This window comes from Myotis nattereri (genome assembly GCF_964212035.1).
Source record: "Myotis nattereri genome assembly, chromosome: 6".
In the NCBI taxonomy this organism is placed as follows: Eukaryota; Metazoa; Chordata; class Mammalia; order Chiroptera; family Vespertilionidae; genus Myotis; species Myotis nattereri.
The window spans coordinates 9,783,434-9,805,998 of record NC_138081.1 but is presented as its reverse complement, the minus strand read 5'-3'; the positions used below and the strand labels follow the sequence as shown (position 1 = coordinate 9,805,998).

Below are 22,565 nucleotides of genomic sequence, written 5' to 3'. Positions count from 1 at the left end.
CGAAGCCCGGACCGCGTTTAGCAACGCCGCAGACCGCATTGGGGGCGTCCGGCTTCTAGAACCGCCAGCCCCGCCCCCGCCGCTCACGGGAACCTCGGGAGAACGCCCGAGCCAGCGGAGGCCCACCCGGGCCCGGGCCGCCGAGCGCGGCGCCAGGTTCCAGCCCGGCCGGAGAGCGCGTCCACCGCTGACTCCCCGCGCGCCGCCCTCCCGTGATCCCCTGCGGCTCCGCCGCGGCACGGCCCCTGACGTCAGCGAGGGGCGGGGCGCCGCCGTCACGTGACGGGGAGTGACCTCGCGGGCCGGCGCCATGGGGGCCTTGGACCCGGAAGTGGCGCCCAGGGCTCGCGGCGGTGCCGCGGGGATGGCGGGAGCCGGAGCAGGAGCCGGAGCGCGCGGCGGAGCGGCGGCGGGGGTGGAGGCCCGGGCTCGCGACCCGCCGCCCGCGCACCGCGCACACCCGCGCCACCCCCGGCCCGCGGCGCAGCCCTCGGCGCGCAGGATGGACGGCGGCTCCGGGGGCTTGGGCTCTGGGGACAACGCCCCGACCACCGAGGCCCTCTTCGTGGCACTGGGCGCGGGCGTGACGGCGCTCAGCCACCCGCTGCTCTACGTGAAACTGCTCATCCAGGTGGGGGTCGGGGGCGCCGTAGGGAAGGGGTGCTCCCGTGAAGGTGACAGGCCTCGATCCGGTCAAATTGGGGCGGGGGGTCGATGGCGACGGGTTTGGGGAGGGGGCGGGGGCCGAGGGTTTGCTGGGCCGCAGGAGCGGGAGCGGAGGACAGCAGGAGGGTTTGGGGTGCAGGGGCACAGGTTGGAGGGTGTGGGAGAGGGGGCGAAGGGGTCAGAGCGACATTCGGGGGAGGGTGGAAGGAGCGAGGAGTTCTGGAGGTGCCGGGGGAGGGCGATGGGAGAGAGACGGGTTTCTTTCGGGGGTGAAGGCATGGAGGCGAGAACTTAGAATAGGAAGGAAGGGGTAGATTGGGGGTGAGTGAAAAAGCAACGGATTTGGGGAAGGGGCAGGACGTTTTGGCGAATGGGTGGGAAGGAGAATTGGGGGGCCGAGGCTAAATCTTTAGGAGGTGAGCACATATTTAGGGTGAAGGGAGCAAGAGCTCTGGCCTTGATGGGGATGGATTTAAAGGGACGGATTTAAGACAAAGGACGGGGGGCGGGGGGACTGGGCCAAAAATTAAGAGCGGAGAAAGGCATCGGACTCCAGGAAGGAGGGCGGGCAGTGGACCTGCCGGGACGGGGTTTGGTGGGAGAGGGGGGAGGCGAGGAATCAGCCGGAGGCGGGGGCTCCGGGTCTGATAGCGACGGAGGATTTGGTGGGAGGAGGGGAACGTGGGGCGACGCAGCGGGGGAGGGGACAGTGGCGTTTTGTCTGGAGAGGGGGAGCGAGGAGGCTTTCAGGGGAAACGATGACGCATTTGGAGGAGAAAATGGAAGTCGCGGTGGGGGTCGGGAGATGGGACTCAGTCCTCGTAACTCGGGGGGGGGGGGAATAAAGGGTCGTTGGGACATCAGGTGACAGGATAGAGAGACTGGCCGAAGCTGAGGCCGAGGTAGGGGTGTCTGGCACCGTGCCTGCAGGTGCACTGGGTATGCTGGCGCCGGCCAGCAGTGCCTTGCAGAGGAAGCAGGCTCCTTGAGAAAGGGAGGGATTGAGTTGGAAGGAGGCAGGGTGGAGGGGTGCATATTTGGCCGAATTAGTTAGGGGTGACCGAGATAAGGCACTGTTTAGATGGGGGTGGTTCAGGCCTGAAGATTTAGCCTAGAATTTTCCAGTTAAGAAGAGTGGGTTGCGGGGGGGGGGGGGGGGGGGAATGAGATGGAGACCCAACCAAGATTTGAGGTTTGATTTGAGTTGAGGTGAATGGGTGTCAGATTTACTATCTTTATAATTGTACTGACAGTGGGAGATACCATTGGAATAAGAGAAGTAATTGAAATCAGGCTTGGAGTAGAGGGGATAAAGGGAAGGGGGTAATAGATTTGGAGGGTAGGACCTGACTGTGACATGGTACCCAAGATGTGAAGTAAGGGTACTGGGGGCTGAGTTTTGGCTGCTGGAGTGAGGGCTGAGTTTTGGCTGCTGGAGTGAGATTGGTGAGGGCTGGGGTTTTAGGGTGGCAGATAGGCGGATCTGTGGAGTGGAGGATGCTGGAGTGTAGGAATAGGGGGCTCCATGGAAAGGAAGTGCGGAGTAGCTTCATCATTTGGACCATTGTAGATTTGGTTTACAGGTTTGAGAAGAAGCTGAAGTAAGGGTGATTTGAAGAGAGAATTGGGAAAGAGGGAGAAAGGAATTGGGGAGTAAAGGGAGGCTAAACAGTTAGAAGAACTGGATGGTGGGGAGGTGGCCTCTCCAGTTTGAACTCAGCTGGTCCTGAATATAGCATATTTTGGGGTGAAATTTTAATGGGCATAGCTCAGGAATCAGTAATATTTTGTAAAAGGTAGATACCAGTTTTGGGGGTAACAGGCTTGGAGTGGCAGATTTGGGGTACAAAAGAATGCCATGCCTAAGATCAGGGCTCGTGGGTGTTAGGTTTCAGGATTTGGCGATTGAAGGGGATGGACTAACTCTGCCAGAATCTGATACAGAGCCACAGCTCTGGATGGGTTCATGGAATTGGGGATGAAATTGGGTAAGTATGGCTTGGGCTCAAATAATGAAATTTTGAGGGCTAGGAGAATAAGGGTGAAATATGGCAGTGTGCCTTTGATAACCCAGGTGGAAGTTACAGATATAGACTCAGTAGATTTGGAAGCTATGGGGGCATGAGGCGAAGGGACACAGCAGATTTAGGAATGAAATTGGAATCAATGGGACTCCCAAATTGTTGTGACTAGACTGGATAAGACAGCAAAAGAGCGTAGCTGAGACTTGGAGTAGAGAAGATAAAGGGAATGTTACCTGTGTAAGAGGCAAAAACAAAACCCAGAACCTTTAGGCTTTTAACCCACAAGGGAATGTGTGGGAGGGTTAACTGCCTAGGTCAGCTGGCTCATCCCTGTTCTCCAGCTCCCCTGGGATAGACTTTATTTTTAAAGAAGGTCCTCATCCAGAAAAGCTTTCTTATTTTACAATCAGTAATATGTAGCTCAGAATCCCATCCATAAGGGACAGCGTGAACTGTCAAAAACCCTAAGGCAACAAAGAAAGGGAGTTGACCCAGGAAAGCACTAGAAGCTTACCTCGTTCAGTTTTTAAGGCAGAGCTCCCAACCCTACCGTTTCTGCTTTCCACATTTCAAGAGTTGCTGCTCTGCCTGGTGGCATGGCTCAGTGGTTGAGCGTTGACCTATGAACCAGGAGGTCACAGTTCGATTCCCGGTCACGGCACATGCCCGGGTTGCAGGCTTGATCCCCAGTTAGGGGTGTACAGGAGGCAGCTGATCAATGATTCTCTCTCATCATTGATGTTTCTGTGTCTCTCCCTCTCTGAAATCAATAAAAATATATTTATTTGTGGGGGAAAAAGTTGCTGCTCTGGTTCACTGGTCCATGGGCTCAGTTGGCCTGCTTTGAGGGGCAGGGCTGCTGTCCCAGCCCCCTGTCAAGGAAGGAGACTTCTCACACCCCACTTAGGTGCTGGTCTCCCAGACACCCTGCCTCCTGTCTGGCAGCAGAGTCTTTCTCCTCAATTGGCAGCGTAGCAAACAACCTCACCCCTCAGAGACCCCGCTTCCTCATGGGGTGTGGGTGGCTTGGTCCTTCACCCACATGAGGTTAACACACCTAACAGCATCTACACAGCAAAAGTGACCATAGCCTCACAGAAATGCGGGGACATTCTGTCACAAGGATACGGGTGACTGCGATTAGAAAACAGTTGAGGGATTGTTTGAGGAGCAGCTGGGATTTGAGGTGGCAGTCTGCTCTGCCTGGGAGTGAGAGGAACAGATCTGTGGCATCTTCTGTGGGTGCGGTAAGAAATGCAAGTTCTGGGTGACCTTTGGAATGGGCTGCTTGGGGCTGAGCTGTCTGAAGTTTGGGATGAGATTTGGATGTGCTGTGTTTTGGTGTTAACCACATTTAGAATTGAGACGACTGAAGTTTTTAAGCTGGAGATGACAATAAACAGGTTTATTCTGAGATGAGCATGGGATTCAAAGTATATAAAAATCGGGGGTTTTGTCCTGGGGATATCTGGAATTTAGAGGTAACACTGTTGGCGGGCGGGGGTGACTTGGATAGAGGTAGGGTGGTATGTGGGACCAGACATTTCTGTTCATTGGGAGATTCCGGATCCTGATGGTTATAGATACTGATGGAATTTCTTGTATGTTTTGATGGGGAAAACATCGACAGGAACAGCATTAGAATTTGTGGGGAAAGGCTTAGAGGCCTGGGAAGACGAGAAGCAGTGAGGCTGAGTCAGCAGTGGAAGCTGACCTCCCTTTGTATTTGTTGATTCTGAAGGTGGGCCATGAGCCGATGCCCCCCACCGTTGGGACCAATGTGCTGGGGAGGAAGGTCCTCTATCTGCCGAGCTTCTTCACCTACGGTGAGTGCTTCCTGGGCAGGAACGCCCACACCGACACAAAGAAGCATCAAATGGGGAGCAGGCCCAGCTGGCCCTGGGGAGCACATGGACAGCATGGCACCCAGAGTCAGAGCTGGCCTGGAGGAGGGGATCCCAGAGTGTGGCCGGAGGCAGCAGGGTATTGGGGTGAGACCAGGTGAATAATACAGCTTTGGTCCAGCTCCTCTACCTGGCAGCAGGCCAGGAGGGGGGGAGGGGCAGACAGGTGTTCAAGGGAGGAGACAGTCAAGACACTGGTCCCTGTCATCCCTGCCCCCAGGTTGTGCCTGGAATGGGGGGGGGGGGCAGTGAGGTGCCCTTTTGCCCTCTGAGCAGTCGGCCCTGTTACTAGCTTTTCTGCTTGCCTGCTACTGTAGCAGGAGCCAGGTTCTTTTTCTTCTTTCTTCGTCCTCTTTCCTTTGTGTTCCCCAGGCATGGAGCCAACTCATTCTGGCATCTCCACCCACTGGGTATAGACCAGTGCATGGTGAATGGCTTTACCTGCGGTGTGCCCTGACCAGCCGGGTGAGCTGGGGCAGGCAGCCTCACTGCCCTGGCCTGCATTCCTCTCCAGAGTGGCACCAGCATTTTCATGCCTGGCCCTTCACACACCCCTCCCCCTCCTGTCCCAAGGTCTCTCCACCAAGAAGCCCACCTGGCTGCCTCTGCTGCTCATCCCCTGGCCCGTGGGCACCAGCTGCCCCCCTCCCAGCCCCCACCCTCACAGGGTGGTCATGCTGGGGACTTTCTTAAAATGTGCCCTTGTTGCCTGATCCCCTTATGCCTCCGCCACCTCTGCTCTTAACCTGTTGGGTCATTCCAGAATGTTCTCTAAAAACCTTTGTTTCTACCGAGTAACTTGGGGCTTCGCCTCCTGTCCCCTTTGTTTCACTTCATACACTGCTGGCAGAATCTGAGGTCACGTTTCTCTTTCAGTCTTGCCGCCATGGAGCTGGGCACAGTCTGGGGCCAGTCAGAACGTGTCATTTTGTGGGGAAATGTGTTCTTATTTGTTTTTACTTAAAGATTGTCAGTGTGGGGGACGGGAGATCAGAATGAGGAAGGCACCTCACGGAAGTACAGTGAGGCTGGTGACCCAGTCAACACTGGGTCTGTGGGAAGTGGGGGTGTGGGCTGCCAGACCCTCCGTGGGGTGTCTCTGTATGGCTAGGCACCCCCCAGCCATGCGAGGGACGAGAGGTAGAGCCCAGACCGGCTTTGTTCACCTCGCAGTCATTCCCGAAAGGACTCAGGAGAGGGGTCTCGACTCACTTTACCGCCTCTTGCAGAGATGAGCTCCCCACCCCAGTTTACATGGATGGTGTTTTCATCCGGGTGTTGTGGCAGGTGCCCATTGGGTGTTTCCAGACACCACACTGCTCTCCCGTGGGGAGAGGGCTCGGCTACGTGGATGCCTAGAGCTGTCTGGACAGCGTCTACTCCCCCTCGTGCTGAAGGTGTAATGGGTGAAGGTGTGAGGCAAAGAGCTTCCTGGAGAGAGTTCAGGGACTGCAGAACCCCTGCAGCCAGAGAGCCCCTGGCCTGCGGGGAAGAGAGGGGGCGGGGCTTTGGGCCCAGCATGGCCTCTGGGCATTTTTACAAGCCTTTCTCTGCTCCCACTTGTTCATTCTTCATCTCAGAGGCGGGGAAGTAGGGGTCCCTAACTCCTTTTTTGCTGTGGGCAAGTGAATAGAAAGAGGTTGAGTGCCTCACTGGAGATCACACTGGTTTACCCGGTCCCCCGCCCTCTTCCTGACTGGTGCTCCCCTCCCCTCCAACAAACCTTCCTTCTGCCCACTCTGAAGCCAGGCGCCCGTGTCCTCCCCTCCCCGCCCCCTTTCCCCAGCCCTCCCCATCTCAGGAAGCAAGTGTGCAGGTAACAGGTGCTGCGGCAGCAGTGGCAGTGGCAGTGGCAGTGACTGCTGGGTGGCAGGTGTGTTGCAGAGAAAAGCTGGACAAGCCGGTTCCTGCCACTGTGCGGCACCAGAGAGCTGAAGCCGTGGGTCTGAGGGGAGCGTTGTCTGAGATCGTCTGCCAGCTTCCAAGTATTCAGCTTTGTAAAAGTACAGCGGCTTTTTGAACATAGTTTAAAAGTTGATGTTAAAGAAAACAACAAAAATTTAAAAAGCGATCCTTTCAGAGACCCCAGTGAGGAAGCAGGACTCACAGGTGGGCTCCGGCTCCCTGGCTGCTGATGTTTTTTCTGTAAAACAGTTCATGGGGCCTCTGTTTTGGTTACTTCGCCACTTGCATGTCCTTCCCACATCTTGATTAATAAATGCCACCAGGTGCCAGGTGGGGTCCCCGGGCATGCTCAGCAGACACTCTTGAGCCTCTTCTGGGAGCCCGTCCTTTTTCTTTTTCCTTCCCTTGGGTTGCACACTTTATTGTTGTCTATGGGAACTCTACCTCCTTCCCCCTGAGAAAAACATTTTTTAATGAATAACAGAACTGGTTTCTGGGTTGCAGCACTGAAGTTGCTGAGTTGAAAACTAGAGCTGAGTTTGCCAAGTAGATTTGTCAAAGCTAAAAAAGGAACTATGTGAACTTGTCAGAAATATGTTTTGAAGGCTTTTACACAAAGGAATGGGCTAGAGAAGAAATTGGGGAGGCCTGATTGCTTCCAGGGCCCTGGATGGACCTCCCCTCCGTGACTAGGACTTGGGAGTGGGTGTCTGGGCTGGCGTGACACTGCCACCCCTGCTTCCTTGCAGCCAAGTACATTGTGCAAGTGGATGGGAAGATCGGGCTGTTCCGAGGCCTAAGCCCCCGACTGATGTCCAACGCCCTCTCTACCGTGACCCGGGGCAGCATGAAGAAGGTGAGGCCTGTGGACGTCAGCAGCAGTTGCCAAGGTTCCCCTGAGCTCCCGGCCACCCCAGAGGCAGCCGTGTGCACTGCTCCAGCTGCCATCCTCCCCAGACTGGTCGGGCCTCCACCCCAGCACCATAGCCAGGCTCCAAACCCTGGTGGCCCCACACTGACACTCATTGGTTGGGAGGGTTCCTGCCCCACAGTCTTCCCGCTTTCCCACGGCTGTGACACCAGGCCCCAGCCCTGGGGGTTACCTGAGGCTGCTGGCCCAGCCAGTGTCACTGCAGAGAAAGTGGTCAGAGCTGCTTCGTGCCGCTTTGCCCCATGAGTTACAGTAAGAGGCTCTGTAATTTGCTTGGCCCTCCTTCGTGTTTTGTCTCAGGTTTTCCCTCCGGATGAGATCGAGCAGGTGTCCAACAAGGACGACATGAAGACCTCTCTGAGGAAGGTGGTGAAGGAGGTGGGTGTTGGAATTGGAGAGGGAGAGGCCCTGGGAGAAGAGTGGGGTTATTTCTCACCGTTGAGTTGGGCAGGTCTTTGAAGAGGCTCAGAGTTGGGTCCTCGTGCTTGCATGGGAGGGGCGACGTGGAAGGCCTGGTGTGGATACTGCAGGGAGCTCCAGAAAGCCTTCAGCTGCTGTGGGACCTGGCCTGGGACCCAGCAGCACTCCTGGGTGGTGGGCATTGGAGGTGGGCAACAAGTGGGGCCACTTGAGGTAGACTGACCCCATGTGGGGGCTGCAGGGTCTCATGTTGTGCCCCATATGAGCTCTTAGCTCCCCAGGAGTGCCAGTTCCAGAGGCAGGCTGGACTGAGTGGTTGCCAGGGTTCCCCTGACCCCCTCTGCCCTCTTGCAGACCTCCTACGAGATGATGATGCAGTGCGTGTCTCGCATGCTGGCCCACCCCCTGCATGGTGAGCTGCCCCACTGGAGACCACAGTGCAGAATGGGATGGCCCTCGTGGACTAGCTGGGCGGCGGTAGACTTACGGGGAAGGGCGGTGAGGTGGGGGTATTGCGTTGCAACCCCACTGAGGAGAGATTGGCCAGGAGTCCTGTCCAGAGGGAGCTGGGGCTCTTCCCTGGTAGAAGGTGGGGTGTCGTGGCCATGGGTGTGCTGGGAAGCCCCCGCTCTGTGACCCAGGCCGTGATGTGCAGGGGTCACTCAGTGGGCACCCACAGCTGGCTGCCCTGGGCTCTGTGTGTTTGCGTCGTGTCACCTCTGTGTGTTTTCTCTTTCCTCAGTCATCTCAATGCGCTGCATGGTTCAGTTTGTGGGACGGGAGGCCAAGTACAGGTGGGTAATTCTTCTTGGGGCTGAGAGGCATGGCCATTCCAGTCCCCATTCCGAGTCTACGAGGACAGGCCATGCTGGGCCAGTCACTGCCCCTTCTCTGCCGTGGCTCTAATGTGCTGGCTTCAGGAGAACGTGGTAGTGGGCTCCATAATCTGTGTCCAGGGGCCTTTTCTCTGTGTCTCTTGTCCGGGCTGCCCGGGACGGGCCTGCGTGCCCTGCAGAGAGGTGCTTGGGCGTGGAGTTGGTTTGGATTAGGAGTCCTGGCACCAGAGCTGATTCTGCACTTAGGACTGAGCCAGGGTTTCCTCCTGCCCCCTAGGTTATGTCCTAAGGATTTCTCTACTGTCCTAGCACCTGCTCACAGCTCATTTCCTCCTCTGTCCACTGCAGCTGATTACCAAGTGCTCACTTCGCATCTGCGTGCTGCACTGCGCAGGGGCTGGGGCAGAGGTGTGCTGACACAGCCCTTCCCTCCGGCATTATCCTGCCCTGCCCCTCAGAGACTCAATCAGGACAGGAGGCGGATCCTGGAGGCCTGTGACAGGAGGACACGCCTCTGTTACCCTCTCTAATTCTGGTTTCCTGGGTTCCGTTGATTCTGCTGCTGTTCTGTGGGGTCACGGCCCCAGGAAGCTTGGCTGCTATGGGGCCTCATTTTGGGTTCACTAGTGGGAAATTGGCCCATTCCCCTAGACCTGTGGTCTGCAAACCGCGACTCGCGAGCCACATGCGGCTCTTTGGCCCCTCGTGTGTGGCAGTTCCACAAATACCACGTGCGGTACAGTGCGATTTAAACTTTGTGACCCATGTGCAGAAGTTGGTATTTTGTGGAAGAGCCACACTGAAGGGGCCAAAGAGCCGCATGTGGCTTGCGAGCCATGGTTTGCCAAACCGCAGTTTGCCGACCACTGCCCTAGACTGAAATGTGAGCTTGGCAGACGGGACCAGGTGTGGCCGTGCCACTGTTCTGAGGAGAAAGATGGTGGCCCATGCCCTGGAACCAGCACTAGCCAAAGCTTTGGCTCCCACCGTCCCTTTTTCTCCTGGGCCACTGCCGCCAGAGGCTTTGCAGAACCTCATGTAGGACCGGCCACTTGGCGTTGCTAGCCAAGGTCACAGGGGTTGCTCTTGAGTCTGCTTTCCATTTCACACCTAGAAGCCCATCTGGTCTACAGGACATGATGAGTGCTGGTCCCCAGGCTCCTTGCTGGGGAGGGCCAGATGCCTCCCAGGCTGCCTCTGGGCCGTCTGCTGCAGGGCCTCCTGCTGCAGGGCCCTGTGTTTCTCCTCTGCCTTCTGGGAAGGTAATTCTCGCCACTTGCCACTCCACCTGCTTCTCTACCGAAAGGTTGTTCAGCCAGAGATAAGTCTAGGGCCAGGCAAGTGCCCATCGTGGTGCCGTAGCCCAGGCTGGATTGTTTAGTCCTAAATTCCAGACCCACAGAAATAGTGGTTGCTAACTGCTGAGTTCTGCCCCAGTGCTGGTAGGGTTTCTCCAGTCTCTGAACTGGGTAAGTGCCCCCAAACAAGAGCTCTGTCATCTCCACTGGGTTCTGCCTGGAAACAGAATCTCCCCTGCCCGTCCCGGCCAGGAGTCGATGGCTCTGAGCAGCGGTGGGGCGGGTGGAGGGTAGAGGAATGGGCTTCTTCGGGTGACTGAGTGACCTCTAGCCCCGTCTTGCTTTCTTCACAGCGGCGTGCTGAGCTCCATTGGGAAGATTTTCAAAGAGGAGGGGTTTCTGGGATTCTTTGTGTACGTGAGTTTATATCTCCAAAGCTGCCCACGGGCATGGCTCTGCTAACGGGCTCACTCAGCCTCTCAGGCCGCAGCTGCTGGCCTCAGTCTAACCCCAGGCCCCGCTCCCGGCTGAGTAGCTGCACTTCACAGCGCGTTCGAGCTACAGATCGTCCAGGCCAGAGCTGTGCAGGCTTGTCCAGACCCAGCCCACACAGAGACGGTACTGTTTGTTCAGTGCTGACTGCACTAGCCACCCAGGCCCTGTCCATTTGCCAGGGCTGGGGGTGGGCATGGGGCTGAGCATGAGCCAGGGCACTCTATCGTCCTTGGCTTCTTCGCTGAAAAATGACTGACAGTCTGTGCCATGGACTGAGGACCGAACACTGACAGCATCAGCATTCAGTGATAGCATTTCTGAGTTCTTCATGTCTGACATGTAGGGAATTTCATGTAACAATTCCTGTTTCTAAACCTGGCCCTGCTCGGCCTGTGTGTGTGCAGAGCACCTGCCAGCAGGGCACACGTGCTCCCAAGGACCACAGATCCCCTGCCTTCCTTGTGTCTCACACCCACCTTACTTTACCTGTAAAGAAAACATACCAAAAAGACTGTGTTCAGACAGAATAATCCATAGATGGAGCCCCAGAGCCGGGCCTGACAAGTGTCATCTGTTTGGCAGTGAGTGACATGTATGTACTAAATACGGGCTCTCTGTTTACTCATATTGTGGTTGTATAGTTGGTCAGGTGTTTTGATTTATGATCTAAGGTAACCAAGAAACAACTCCGCGTGTGCGAATGTGTGTGGGTGTGTGTCTCATCAGGAGGTGATGTTTGCCCCCAGGGACGTTGGTACTGCCTGGAGACATCTTTTGTTGTCACGACTGGTATCCAGTAGAGGCCAGGGCTATTGTAAACATCCTGCGATGCAGAGGGCAGCCACAACGAAGACTTATTCAGCCCTAAATGTCGATAGTGCCAAACTTTGACTTATGTACACACACATACTTTTATATATACACCCATGCATATAGGCATATACACGAGCAAATATATGAGTAAATATTTGCCCACGTGACTGGTATATCAGACTTTAAAACACTACACATCACCACCTCTGGCGTTTTGGTTGTTTTAAAATATATTTTTATTGATATCAGAGGGGGGGGGGGAGAGAGAGAAAGAGAGAAAGAGAGAAAGATCAGTGATGAGACAGAATCATTGATTGGCTGCCTCCTGCACGAGAGAGAGAGAGAGAGAGAGAGAGAGAGAGAGAGAGAGAGAGAGAGAGAGAGACACAATGATGAGACAGAATCATTGATTGGCTGCCTTCTGCACACCCCCTACTGGGGATCGAGCCCACACCTGGCATGTGCCCTTGACCAGAATCGAACCTGGTCAGTTTGCAGGCTGACACTCTATCCACTGAGCCACACCAGCTCGGGCACCTCTGGTGTTTGCCACACTCACTGTGTCGTGTTGTTCTGGTGTGTGACTAGGACTCCTGTTGGCCACTTAGCCTTTGGGTCCTCATGTTCACGAGGGTGTGGAGTAGGTGACACATGCAGATGTTACAGTTCTCAGGATGCACCAAAGGGGGCCTGTGGAGAGGCCGCCTGAGCGCAGGTGGAAGCAGCAGGATTAGACATTGCATTCAGGAGGTTCATTTTGTTAATATCCCTCCGAACATAGATGTGTTGCATCTAATTCTTGTGAACTTCTAAAGTATTTTGAGATACGATTTTTAAAAACTCAAAAATCATAATTCTACTTCCCCTCCCAAGAGATAGCCATTTTTCTGGAAATCTTTTCAAGTCACTCCGTATCTGAACAAACATATCTAAATAAGCACATTCAAAGCCACCTGCACACGCAGGACCCCGATCCTCAGCGCTGTATCTGGAGGGAGCCTCCTCTCTGCTCCTCTCCGAGGCCGTCGCTTTAAAAGCTTGTGAAGTTTGCCTGCTTGTGGACATTCCGGGGGAAGACAGCATGCACTGAGCAGTGTTTTGTGAGAGTGGTTAGGTATCAAGGCCAGGAGAAAACTACCAACATGTAGGCCCTCTCATAATCTGTATTGAAAATCCCAGATAGAGCAACATTCACATCTTGAGGCCCAGCGTCTGTGGTTTGAAAACGCTCGTGAAACCGGAAGCTAATCTGGTATCAGACGGAGCACATAACCCCCAGCCCTGGAGAAAGGAGCCCTCCTGTGTGCATAGCCGCTGGCCCCCGTGGCCCTGCGGGCTTCCTGCCTGAGGCATTGGATGTGCTGACTTTGGAGCTTGGAACATCCCTGCTGCTTCCTGGGGTGGAGCCCCCAGGAAATGCTCCCCTCCCTCCCCGGCTCATCTTTGCTCACCTTGTTTTCTAGTGGCTTAATCCCTCACCTCCTGGGAGATGTGGTTTTCTTGTGGGGCTGTAACCTGCTGGCCCACTTCATCAATGCCTACCTGGTGGATGACAGCGTGAGTGACTCCCCAGGGGGGCTGGGAAACGACCAGAATCCAGGTTCCCAGGTTTGTTGGAACAAGGACTTGTCCATCTTTCTGTGTACTCTGATGCCCAGGGTCTAGGGCAGACTCGAGGACTCTGGGGTTCTGGGCTAGGGAGGGCCTCTGGGGGAGTGGTCTGAGGGAAGCTCTGTTGTCCCCAGGTCACCTTTGCCTCAGACTGGAAACCTGGAGTTTATGGAGTGCCCGTCCCTGGGCAGCTTTAGAAATAAGACATCCCAGCTTATCCAAGGCTGTGTGAGTTACGACCCAACTAGGGATCAGGAAACAAGATAGACTGACTCCCAGCAACCTTTAGCTTCTGCTTAGTGTTTATGCTTTCAAAACCCTTTTGTGAACATTATGACATTTGCTCCTGACAACACCCCACTTGTGAAGGGAGCGGGGCAGGTGTGTCATCCTGCTTCACAGATAGAGAAGTTGAGATCCAGAGGGGGAAGGGCTCCCCAGAGGCACTTGGCTGGGGTCGCCAGGCTGGGACTAGGTCTTTCCCTGTGCCAGGTAGGGGTGCTCCCCCCTTGAGGTTTTTCACATCAACCAGGAAGGGTGCTATCCAGGAGCACCCCAGTATTGTGTTCACAGTGGCCCACACACCTGCTGTGCACAGACCTCAGCAGTTGGGGCAGGCATGCGGACGCCTTGTCCTTCTAAAGGGCACCACGAAGAAAGGAGTCTAAGGACCTGATGGCTTGACTGATTCTGTCTGAATCAAGATGAGAGTTGGGGAACAGTGATGGGTGGGGGTTCCCGGTAGCCAGCCATTGTAACAGCAGGGATTGCCAACCCCAGGAAGGAAGGTGAGGGCTTAGGGACCTGTCTGCCAGGATCACTTGGGGGTGGGGGTGGGGGTGGGGGCGGGGGGTGTCATAGTCTCCACGTGTCTGTGTCTGGGCAGTTCTGTGTGTGTCTGGGCATGTGTCTGGCGCGGAGCCCCGCCCCCACTGAGAGCCTCTGCTCAGGGAAATTGTCGGCCTGGGTAGGTGTCTTAGTGGCCTTTCAAAGTGAGCAAATTCACAGGCTCTGCAGAGACCAGCTTCCATCTACAGTTACAGAAGCCATGGCCCTGCCCTTTCTCAGGGGCCTCGTGGGTGGGGGAGCTGCTGCCATCAGAGAGTTTCAGGCTGGGACAGCTGGGGTGGAGGGGGTTAGCCCACTATGATTGGTTCCCTCTAGTCTAGGTGGGCAGGTGTTTGACCAGGGCCTGCTGCATTTAGCCTCCAACAACAGCAGTCAGCTCCATTGAAAGTACTTTTAAGTGCTTTTCTGTGTGGCTTAACGGCTAAGGTGAAGCTGCCACTTGGGCAGAGGGCTGAGCAGGCCAGCACCCAGGGGTGCAGAGCATCCATCTGGTGGGATGCCATGCCACAGGCTGCTGAAGGATAGGTAGTCCCCTCTCCTGGGCAAGGTTGAGGTCTAAAGTGGGCAGGAAGCCCAGGCGTCCCCCCATTTTGCTCTAGGACGGATTTTGTGCCTGGGTAGTTCAGGTGGCTGTCTCTTCTAGTCGGCAAGCACTTCCTGAGCACTGTGTGCCAAGCCTCAGACACTGGCCAAGCCCTCGGAGCTCACAGCCCAGTGGGTTGCACAGACCAGCAGCCAGGGATCCCCTTGCCTGGCCTTGACTCCTCACCGTCCCCAGTGGGGCCACGGGAATCTCTTCGTCTGGCTTTCCCACTCCTGCCTCCCAGATCTTCTCCTGGCTCTGCTCCAAGGCCATGAAGCTGCTGGCAGGCCCCGAAAGGAACGCAGTGTGCACAGGGGTGTGTGAGGCCAGGGTGGGTCAGGGTGAAAGGCCAGGACCAGGCAGCACGGCAGGGATCTGCGTGTGTGGCGTGTGCATCCTGAGGTGTCTGTGGCAAACCGGTCTTCCTTTCTGTCTCCTCAGTTCAGCCAGGCCCTGGCCATCCGCAGCTACACCAAGTTTGTGATGGGGGTAAGTCAGTCAGCCACCCTTCCCACTGCCCCATGGGCCTGGGAGGGGCTTGGGAGGGCGGCTCTGGTGGTGGCTGGGGGCCGGCCGTGGTGTAGGATGTTGGCACAGTGTGCCCCGGCTCCCTGGGCCCAGGTGGGGCTGGCGAGGGGTCACTGACGCGCAGGTCTCCCTGGGTTTCAGATTGCAGTGAGCATGCTGACCTACCCCTTCCTGCTGGTCGGTGACCTCATGGCTGTGAACAACTGTGGGTAGGTGTGCGCCCCTCTGCCAAGGCTGCTGGGGGCACCCAGCTGAGCCCATCCAGCGCTCTGCCCCCTCCCATCTGGGCCTGACATCCGCCTGGCACCCTGGCTCCTCTGGGTTCACCACACCCTTTGGGGTGACTGGTTCAGATGTGGGTAGCGGCAGTTCCAGGCCTTTCCTTGGTGGTCACCTCCCGGGCTCTCTGGGTCTAACATGCTCCCCTCCCTGGCAGGCTGCAGGCCGGGCTCCCTCCCTACTCCCCCGTGTTCAAGTCCTGGATTCACTGCTGGAAGTACCTGAGCATGCAGGTGAGCTCTGTGGGTGCCTCACTGCGTGGAAAGATAAGGGGTTGCCATGGAATCCAGGGTTTGAGGAGGATAAAGAGAATGTAAATGTAGACTTGGTTTAAGACATTTAAATTGACTTTTCACTTCATTTGAGGATTTGAGGTAGTTAGATCTGCGCTCACTTAAAAATTTACATCAGAAAAAGTCCCCTTTTCTTCAGCTCTTAGAGACTCTAGATAAGTGTGAGGGGCCCCGGGGAGGCGGCACACACCGTCCGACCCCTCGAGAGCCTGAGGGTGGACCTGGGCCACGTGCTGAGCCTGGTGAGGGGGCAGGCTTGGGGTTTGGTGTTGCCCCAGCGCCTTCCTACTGGCTGGAGCCCTTGGGCCCCCAAGTCAAGGCTCCTGGTGTCTAGGGCAGATCCTTGCCTTCCTAGCCTGGATTTGCCTTGTGAATGGGGCAGTGCCTGGGGAGAGGCCGTGCACGGGCTGACCGCGGGTCAGCGAGAGGACAGATGGGAGTGGGGAGGGAGGCCAGAGCCGGTGCAGTTCTTCCCAGTGACCCAGTGCATTCCCTGTGCGTCACGTCCTGTGGGGAGTGGAGGAGCCCCGGACCAGTTGGGCTCTGAAGCCAGAGGATGCTCCTCTTTGGGGGGTGCCGACTCAGTAGCCCATCAACAGTGGACACCCTGTGGCATGAAGTGGCCAGTGAACCACTTCAGCACAGGGCAGGTTGTGACCTTGCCCTTCAGGAATGCAGCCTCGGTCCTGAGCTCTGAGCTGCTGGGCCCTTCTTTGCCTCACACTGGCCTTGCTCGGGGCAGGATGTGAAAGACGGCCTCCCCCTCACTGACCCGACTGTTCCTTCCCACCCAGGGCCAGCTCTTCCGCGGCTCCAGCCTCCTTTTCCGCCGGGTGTCATCAGGATCGTCCTTTGCCCTGGAGTAACCCGAATCACTAAAAGCCGCGGCTCAGCCTGGCCCTCAGCCTGGCCCCCGCGGGTGGGGCCTGACCAGCTCGGGCCCTTGTAAGACGACTCCAACCCAGCAACACCTAGATGTGCTGCAGCCCAGCTGGGCTTCGGCGTCCATGTTTGCCCTGTGTCTGTCCAGAAGCGGGGTTGAGTGGGGTGAGGCTGCACCCAGGGCCCGGTCACCTGTTAGGCCTGGGGAGGTGGGGCGGGGCTGGAGAACGGGGCCGCATCCCCTTGCTTCACACTTGTACCAGGTCTGCTTGTTGCGGGTCAGAGGCTGCAGAGGCCCAGGTCGGATGGGAAACGGCTCTTGAGGTCAGGTCCCACCCCACTCACCCCAGTCAGCCCCAGCTCCCCCTGCAGCTCAGCTGGGAGCACCGCTCTCCTGCTTGTAAATAGGGCGTGATCCCCCGCCATGAGGCCACCCACCATCATGCCCAGGCCTGTGCTAGAAGCTGTGGCTGATTCTGCCTTTGTTTTCTCAACACTACTCCCCGGTGGGAAGGCAGCACCTTCTGAAAGGGAAATCACGTGGCTGCTCAGAACGAGTCCCTCATCGAATGCGCACCTGCTTAGTGGTGACGGCGTGTGCGGGATCTGGTCCCTGTGCACTTGTGAACACAGAAGTTAGGCAGGTCAGTGCCTCTAGTCCTACCCAGTTTAAAAGTCCCTGATACGATTGGACCGTTCCTTCCTCAAATAAATGTACTGGTGGTGATTTGGAGTTTTGTGGGGAGTCTCTTACTTGGATCTTTCTCAGTTCTTGGGGTGTGTGAGGACGTGCTATGGAGCGGCAGGGCTGAGGCAGCGCAGCCTGGGATGAGAAGTGCCAGGCATGGTGTAGGTCGGCCACCTGGGGCGGTGGGGCGGGGTGGAGATGGGGGACGGTTTCTGAATCAGACCGGCCAAGATGCCGTTCACAGATCAACAAGCGGTGTGTAGGCCTGTCACTAGGGAGACGGTCCTAAAGGCTTCCCAGCTTCCAGAGGTGTTCCTCCCAAACCCCTGACTCATCTCCGCACCATCTGTGGGTGGCGTTTGCAGTTTTTACTGAGTCGTTTGGTGTAGTGGTCACATGGTGACAGCAGAAGGGGCCGACGTGGGCCCGGCTGAAGCGCCAGGCCCTGTCTCTTCCGTTCACTTCTGCCCAGCGCCGGGGTCTGGCGACAGGCAGAACTTACAAATGGGCGGTCCTGGCCTAGACCCTGGGCTTGCTTCCATCTGCTGGGGTTTGAATGCCAGGGGTGGACTGGCCTGCTTCCTCCGTGTTTCTTGCCCTTGCTCTGGCCTTGTGGGCTGGTGACTTTGCTCATGTCCTCACAGGTGTGGGCGGGTCACCCCCAGGAAGGCCCTGGGGTGCTTTTGCAGGACTGGTGTTCCCCAGGGGCCTAGTCATAGTTGGCTGGAGAGCAGTTTATTATGGATCCTTGTTCCCCAAGAAGACAGGCCTCAGTGGGTGTCCTGACTCACTTGAGATGCTAACTGTAGCAGGGAAGGGGAGCATGTGGCCAGGTGAGGGCCCCCTTCCCCCTCCCCGGCATCATTTCTTTAGAGAAGGCAGGTCCTTTGGGGGTGAGTCTGCCTCAGGCATGTGTCTTTTTCCAGCCCAGCGTGGTTTCCCACAGCACTGGCCCCGGTTTGGGATACCTTCTCCTCCTGTCTCCCACATCCAAACCTGCCTTGCACTGCTTACTTCTCATGGTCCCCAGATGTAGTGCCACTTGCACCTGTGGAATCCTGTGCTGCGCTGGCCCTGAGGGCCCCTTCCTCCCTGACGGGGAGAGGCCGCCTGGAGCTGGAGCAGGCCTGGTGGGCTGGCGGGACCTTGAGGAGAGCCTGCTGTTCCAGGTAACACCCTGGGATCCTGAATTTCCGGGTCTCACCATTTCCCAGGCTCTCTTCCACACCCAGAAATGCCTAGAAAACACCTGTTGAGACTCTATTGGTAATTGAGCAGAGCCTAGGTTTTACCTCTGACGTCTACAGCAAGTTTTCAGTTCAATATTCAGATGCGCGTGTGCGTGCGTGTGTGTGTGTGTGTGTGTGTGTGTGTGTGTATTAAATGCTCCCTTTGCTCCCTGGGCCCTCTGAGCACCTGGCACGTTCCCTGGCAGTCCAGGAAACAGAGTGGCAAGGTCCCCCTCTGAGAGGAGGTGGGTTGTGTTGGGGCAGGAGGGAAGCTGAGCTGTGGGCAGGCGGGGCGACCATCGGAATGCTGTGGGAACCAGTCACCACCCCCCCTCCGGGGGCACTCAGTCTGATGGACAGAGCTGGGAAGCCTGTGACCGGGACCCCCAGTGGTAAAGCCTGAGGTGCAGGGGACGCCTGTGCTGGGCCCCTGCAGTGGTCGCTGCTGCTGGGCCAGCCCCCAGATGCCCGGGGCCGTGCAGCAGAGCGCTGGCGCCGGCCCTCCCACCCTCTGCACATGCCCTCTATCCGCACGAGCTTCCAAAGAGGCCCCTGCCCCTGGCCTGGGGTAGGCTCTCTCATGTGACAGTCTTCCTGAGGGTGTTCTTCGAGGAGGCAGGCACAGTCCGTTCACAAACTAGGAAAGATGGGTTTGGGCTGCCATAGTTCCGCTCTGCCCAGGGGCTACCACAGCTGAGCACCTCATGGGACCCAGGAGGCAGCATGAGAAAACGCCCTCTGGAATAAGTTGGATCAACATCTGAAAATCAATGTACTACACTCTTATCCACAAAACAAGGGACAAAAGCCAAAGGATCATTTCAGTAGACACAGAAAAAGTATGTGGCAGAATTCACACCCTTCATGATAAAAACCGCCAAAAACTGAAGAATAGAGAACTTCCTCACCCTAGTTAATGATGTATCCTGATAAGTAGAAAACCCCACAAATAACACGGAATGGGGAGAGACCTAATGTTTTCCCCCAAAGATCAGGAAGAAGAAAGGGATGTCTGCTTTTGCCACTGCTCAGTGCACTGGAGGGACTAGCCAGGGCAATAGGGCATGGAAAAAGAGGATCAGGACGGAAGAAGAAAAACTGTAGATGACATGATCTTGTATATAAAAAATCCTAAGGCCCTGGCCTGTGTGGCTCAGTAGTTGAGCCTTGTCCCATGTACTAAGAGTTTGCTGGTTGGATTCCCAGTCAGGACACATGCCCTGGTTGCGGGCTTGATGCCCAGTAAGGGGCGTGCAGGAAGCAGCCAATCAATGTTTCTCTCTCTCTCCCTCTCCTTCCTCTCTTTGAAATCAATAAAAACATATATTTTTTAAATACTAAGGAATCCACTAAAAATGCTTCTATAATAAGTGAATTCAGCAAAGGCACAGGATTCAAGATCAATTGTATTTCTGTACACTTGCAATTGAACAAAGTAGAAATGAAGAATTTTACTTAAAATAGCATCAAAAGTAACAAAGTACTTGTGAACAAATTTAACAAAAGAATTGAAAAACTTACACTTTGAAAACTATAAAACATTGTTGAAAGAAGTTAAAGAAGAACTAAATGAATGGAAAGACATCCCATGCTCATGGATTGGAAGACCTATCATAGTTAAGATGGCAGATTACACACACCCTGTTAATATCTCACCTGACTTCTTTGCAGAAATTTGAGAAGCTGGTCCTAAAATTAAAGGGGCTTAGGAATAGACTAAACAATCTTGGAAAAAACAAAGTTGGAGGACTTGCTCTCCCTGATTTCAAAACTTACTAGAAAGCTACAGTAGTCACTGTGGTGTGGTACTGGCATAGAGATAGACATGTAGACCAATGGAAGAGGATTAAGAATCCAGAAATAAACATTCGACTTTATGACCAACTGATTTTTGATAGAGTAATGATAATTAGATGGGGGAGAATAATCTTCAACAAAAGATGCTGGAATAACTGGACATGTACATACATAAGAATGAAGTTGGATTCCCATTCCATACCACTTATAAAGATGAACTAAAAACGTATCAAATATTTAAACATATAAAACTGTTAGGAGAAAACAGGAATAAGTCTTTGTGACCTAGGATTAGGCACTGGTTTCTTAGCTATAACATCAAAAAGCACAAACAACAAATAAAGTGATAAATTGGACATTATCAAAATTTTAAAATTTTGTGTTCAAAGGATATCAACAAAAATTGAAAAGACAACCCACAGAATGAGAGAAAATGTCTGTAAATCATGTATCCGATAAGGGACTTGTGTATGTACGTGGAAAGAATTCCTACAACTCAATAATGGAAAGAATACCTATCCCAATTTTTAAAATGGATGGAAGATTGAATAGACTTTCCAATAAGCACATGGAAAAACGCTCAGCATCATTAGTCATTGAGGAAATGAAAACCAAAACCACAGTGAGCTACTGCTGCACACTCATTAGGATGCTGTAATAAAAGAGACAGATATTAACAAGTGTTGGTTAAGATGTGGGGAAATTAAAACTCTAACATATTGCTGGTACAAATGTAAAATTGTGCAGCTCCTTTGGAAAATAGTCTGGCAGTTCCTCAAAAAGTTAAACATATCCTCACCCTGGCTGGTTTGGTTCAGTGGTTAGAATGTTGGCCCTAGAACTGAAGGGTCTCGGGTTCGCTTCCTGGTCATGGGCACATCCTAGATTGCAGTTTTCTCCCCACCCCTGGTCGGGGCTGTGTAGGAGGCAACCAATCAATGTGTCTCTCATATCAATGTTACCCCTTTTTCCCTTCCACTCTTCCTAAAAATCAATGGAAAAAATATCCTCGAGTTAGGATTAAAAATTAATAATAATAATAAAAAACATATCTTCGCCTTAACCGGTTTGGCTCAGTGGATAGAGCATCGGCCTGTGGACTGAAAGGTCCCAGGTTTGATTATGATCAAGGGCATGTACCTTGGTTGCAGGCTCGATCCCCAGTGGGGGTTGTGCAGGAGGCAGCTGATCGATGTTTCTCTCTCATTGATGTTTCTAACTCTCTATCCCTCTCTCTTCCTCTCTGTACAAATCAATAAACTATATTAAAAAAAAAACACATATCCTCAAAATATTAAACATAGAACTGCCATGTGATCCAGCAATTCCACTTCTGGGAATATATCCAAAGGAAATGAAAACACTAACTTCAAAAGATATTTGCACCCCCATGTACATAGCAGCATTGTTTCACAACTAGAGGCCCGGTCCCTGCAGGCCAGGCCAAGGGACCCCACCGATGCACAAATCCATGCATGGGGTCTCTAGTATGCATATAAGATATTTGGTTAATCTCTTCCTGCCCTCCCCACTTCCCTCTGAGATTCCATCAGTCTGTTCCATGTTTCCATGCCTTTCTGTTGAGCATCTGCCTCTGGTGATCAGTGCATGTCATAGTGAATGGTCAAACGGTCACCTAGGCTTTTATATATAGAGACTAGAGGCCCAGTGCACAAAAATTTGTGCACTCGGGGGGGGAGGGGGCTCCCTCAGCCCGGCCTGTGCCCTCTCACAGTCTGGGACCCCTCGGGAGATAACGACCTGCTGGCTTAGGCCTGCTCCCGGGTGGCAGAGGGCAGGCCCAATCCCTAGGTGCAGCCCCTGGTCGGGCTCAGAGCAGGGCTGATTGGGGAGTTGGGGTGCCGCCCCCTGTCATGCACAAAGCAGGGCGGATCGGGAGGTTGTGATGCCACCCTCAGTCACGCTCAGGAGAGGGCCGATTGGGGGGTTGGGGCACCGCCCCCTGTCATGCACAGAGCAGGGCCAATCAGGGGGTTGGGGTGCTGCCCCCTGTCACTCACAGAGCAGGGCCCATCAGGGGGGTTGGGGCTCCGTACCCTGTCATGCACAGAGCAGGGCCCATCAGGGGGTTGGGGAGCTCCCCCCTGTCACTCACAGAGTAGGGCTGTTAGGGGAGTTGGGGCACCGCCCCCTGTCACACACAGAGCAGGGCGGATCAGGGGGTTGGGGCGCTGCCACTGTCACACTCAGGGCAGGGCCGATGGGAGGTTATGGCTCTACCCCATCACACGCAGAGCAGGGCCTGTGGTGGTGGTGGGAGGGGGGGCGGGGGGGGTGTTGGGGCGCCGCACCCTGTCACACACAGAGCAGGGCCGATCAGGGGGTTGGGGAGCTCCCCCCTGTCACTCACAGAGTAGGGCTGTTAGGGGAGTTGGGGCACCGCCCCCTGTCACACACAGAGCAGGGCGGATCAGGGGGTTGGGGCGCTGCACCCTGTCACACTCAGGGCAGAGCCAATGGGGAGGTTATGGCTCTACCCCATCACACACAGAGCAGGGCCCGTGGGGGGCAGT

At 55.1% G+C, this 22,565-nt stretch overlaps 1 protein-coding gene across 2 annotated transcripts; it reads left to right on the top strand.

Moving 5' to 3' along the window:
• Positions 1-291: 291 nt before the first annotated feature.
• MTCH1 (mitochondrial carrier 1) lies at positions 292-17,050 on the top strand. 2 transcript variants are annotated; one of them, XM_081094304.1, is made up of 12 exons: positions 292-631; positions 4,432-4,516; positions 7,249-7,355; positions 7,731-7,808; positions 8,205-8,262; positions 8,593-8,644; positions 10,338-10,397; positions 12,756-12,849; positions 14,777-14,824; positions 15,005-15,072; positions 15,300-15,375; positions 16,230-17,050. In XM_081094304.1, exons 1-12 carry the CDS (start codon positions 311-313, stop codon positions 16,299-16,301), a joined length of 1,119 nt encoding a protein of 372 aa, XP_080950430.1. In that variant the 5' UTR covers positions 292-310; the 3' UTR covers positions 16,302-17,050. The 2 variants fall into 2 exon arrangements, with proteins under 2 accessions (XP_080950430.1, XP_080950429.1); XM_081094303.1 differs by having other exon boundaries at positions 12,756-12,900.
• Positions 17,051-22,565: the final 5,515 nt, after the last annotated feature.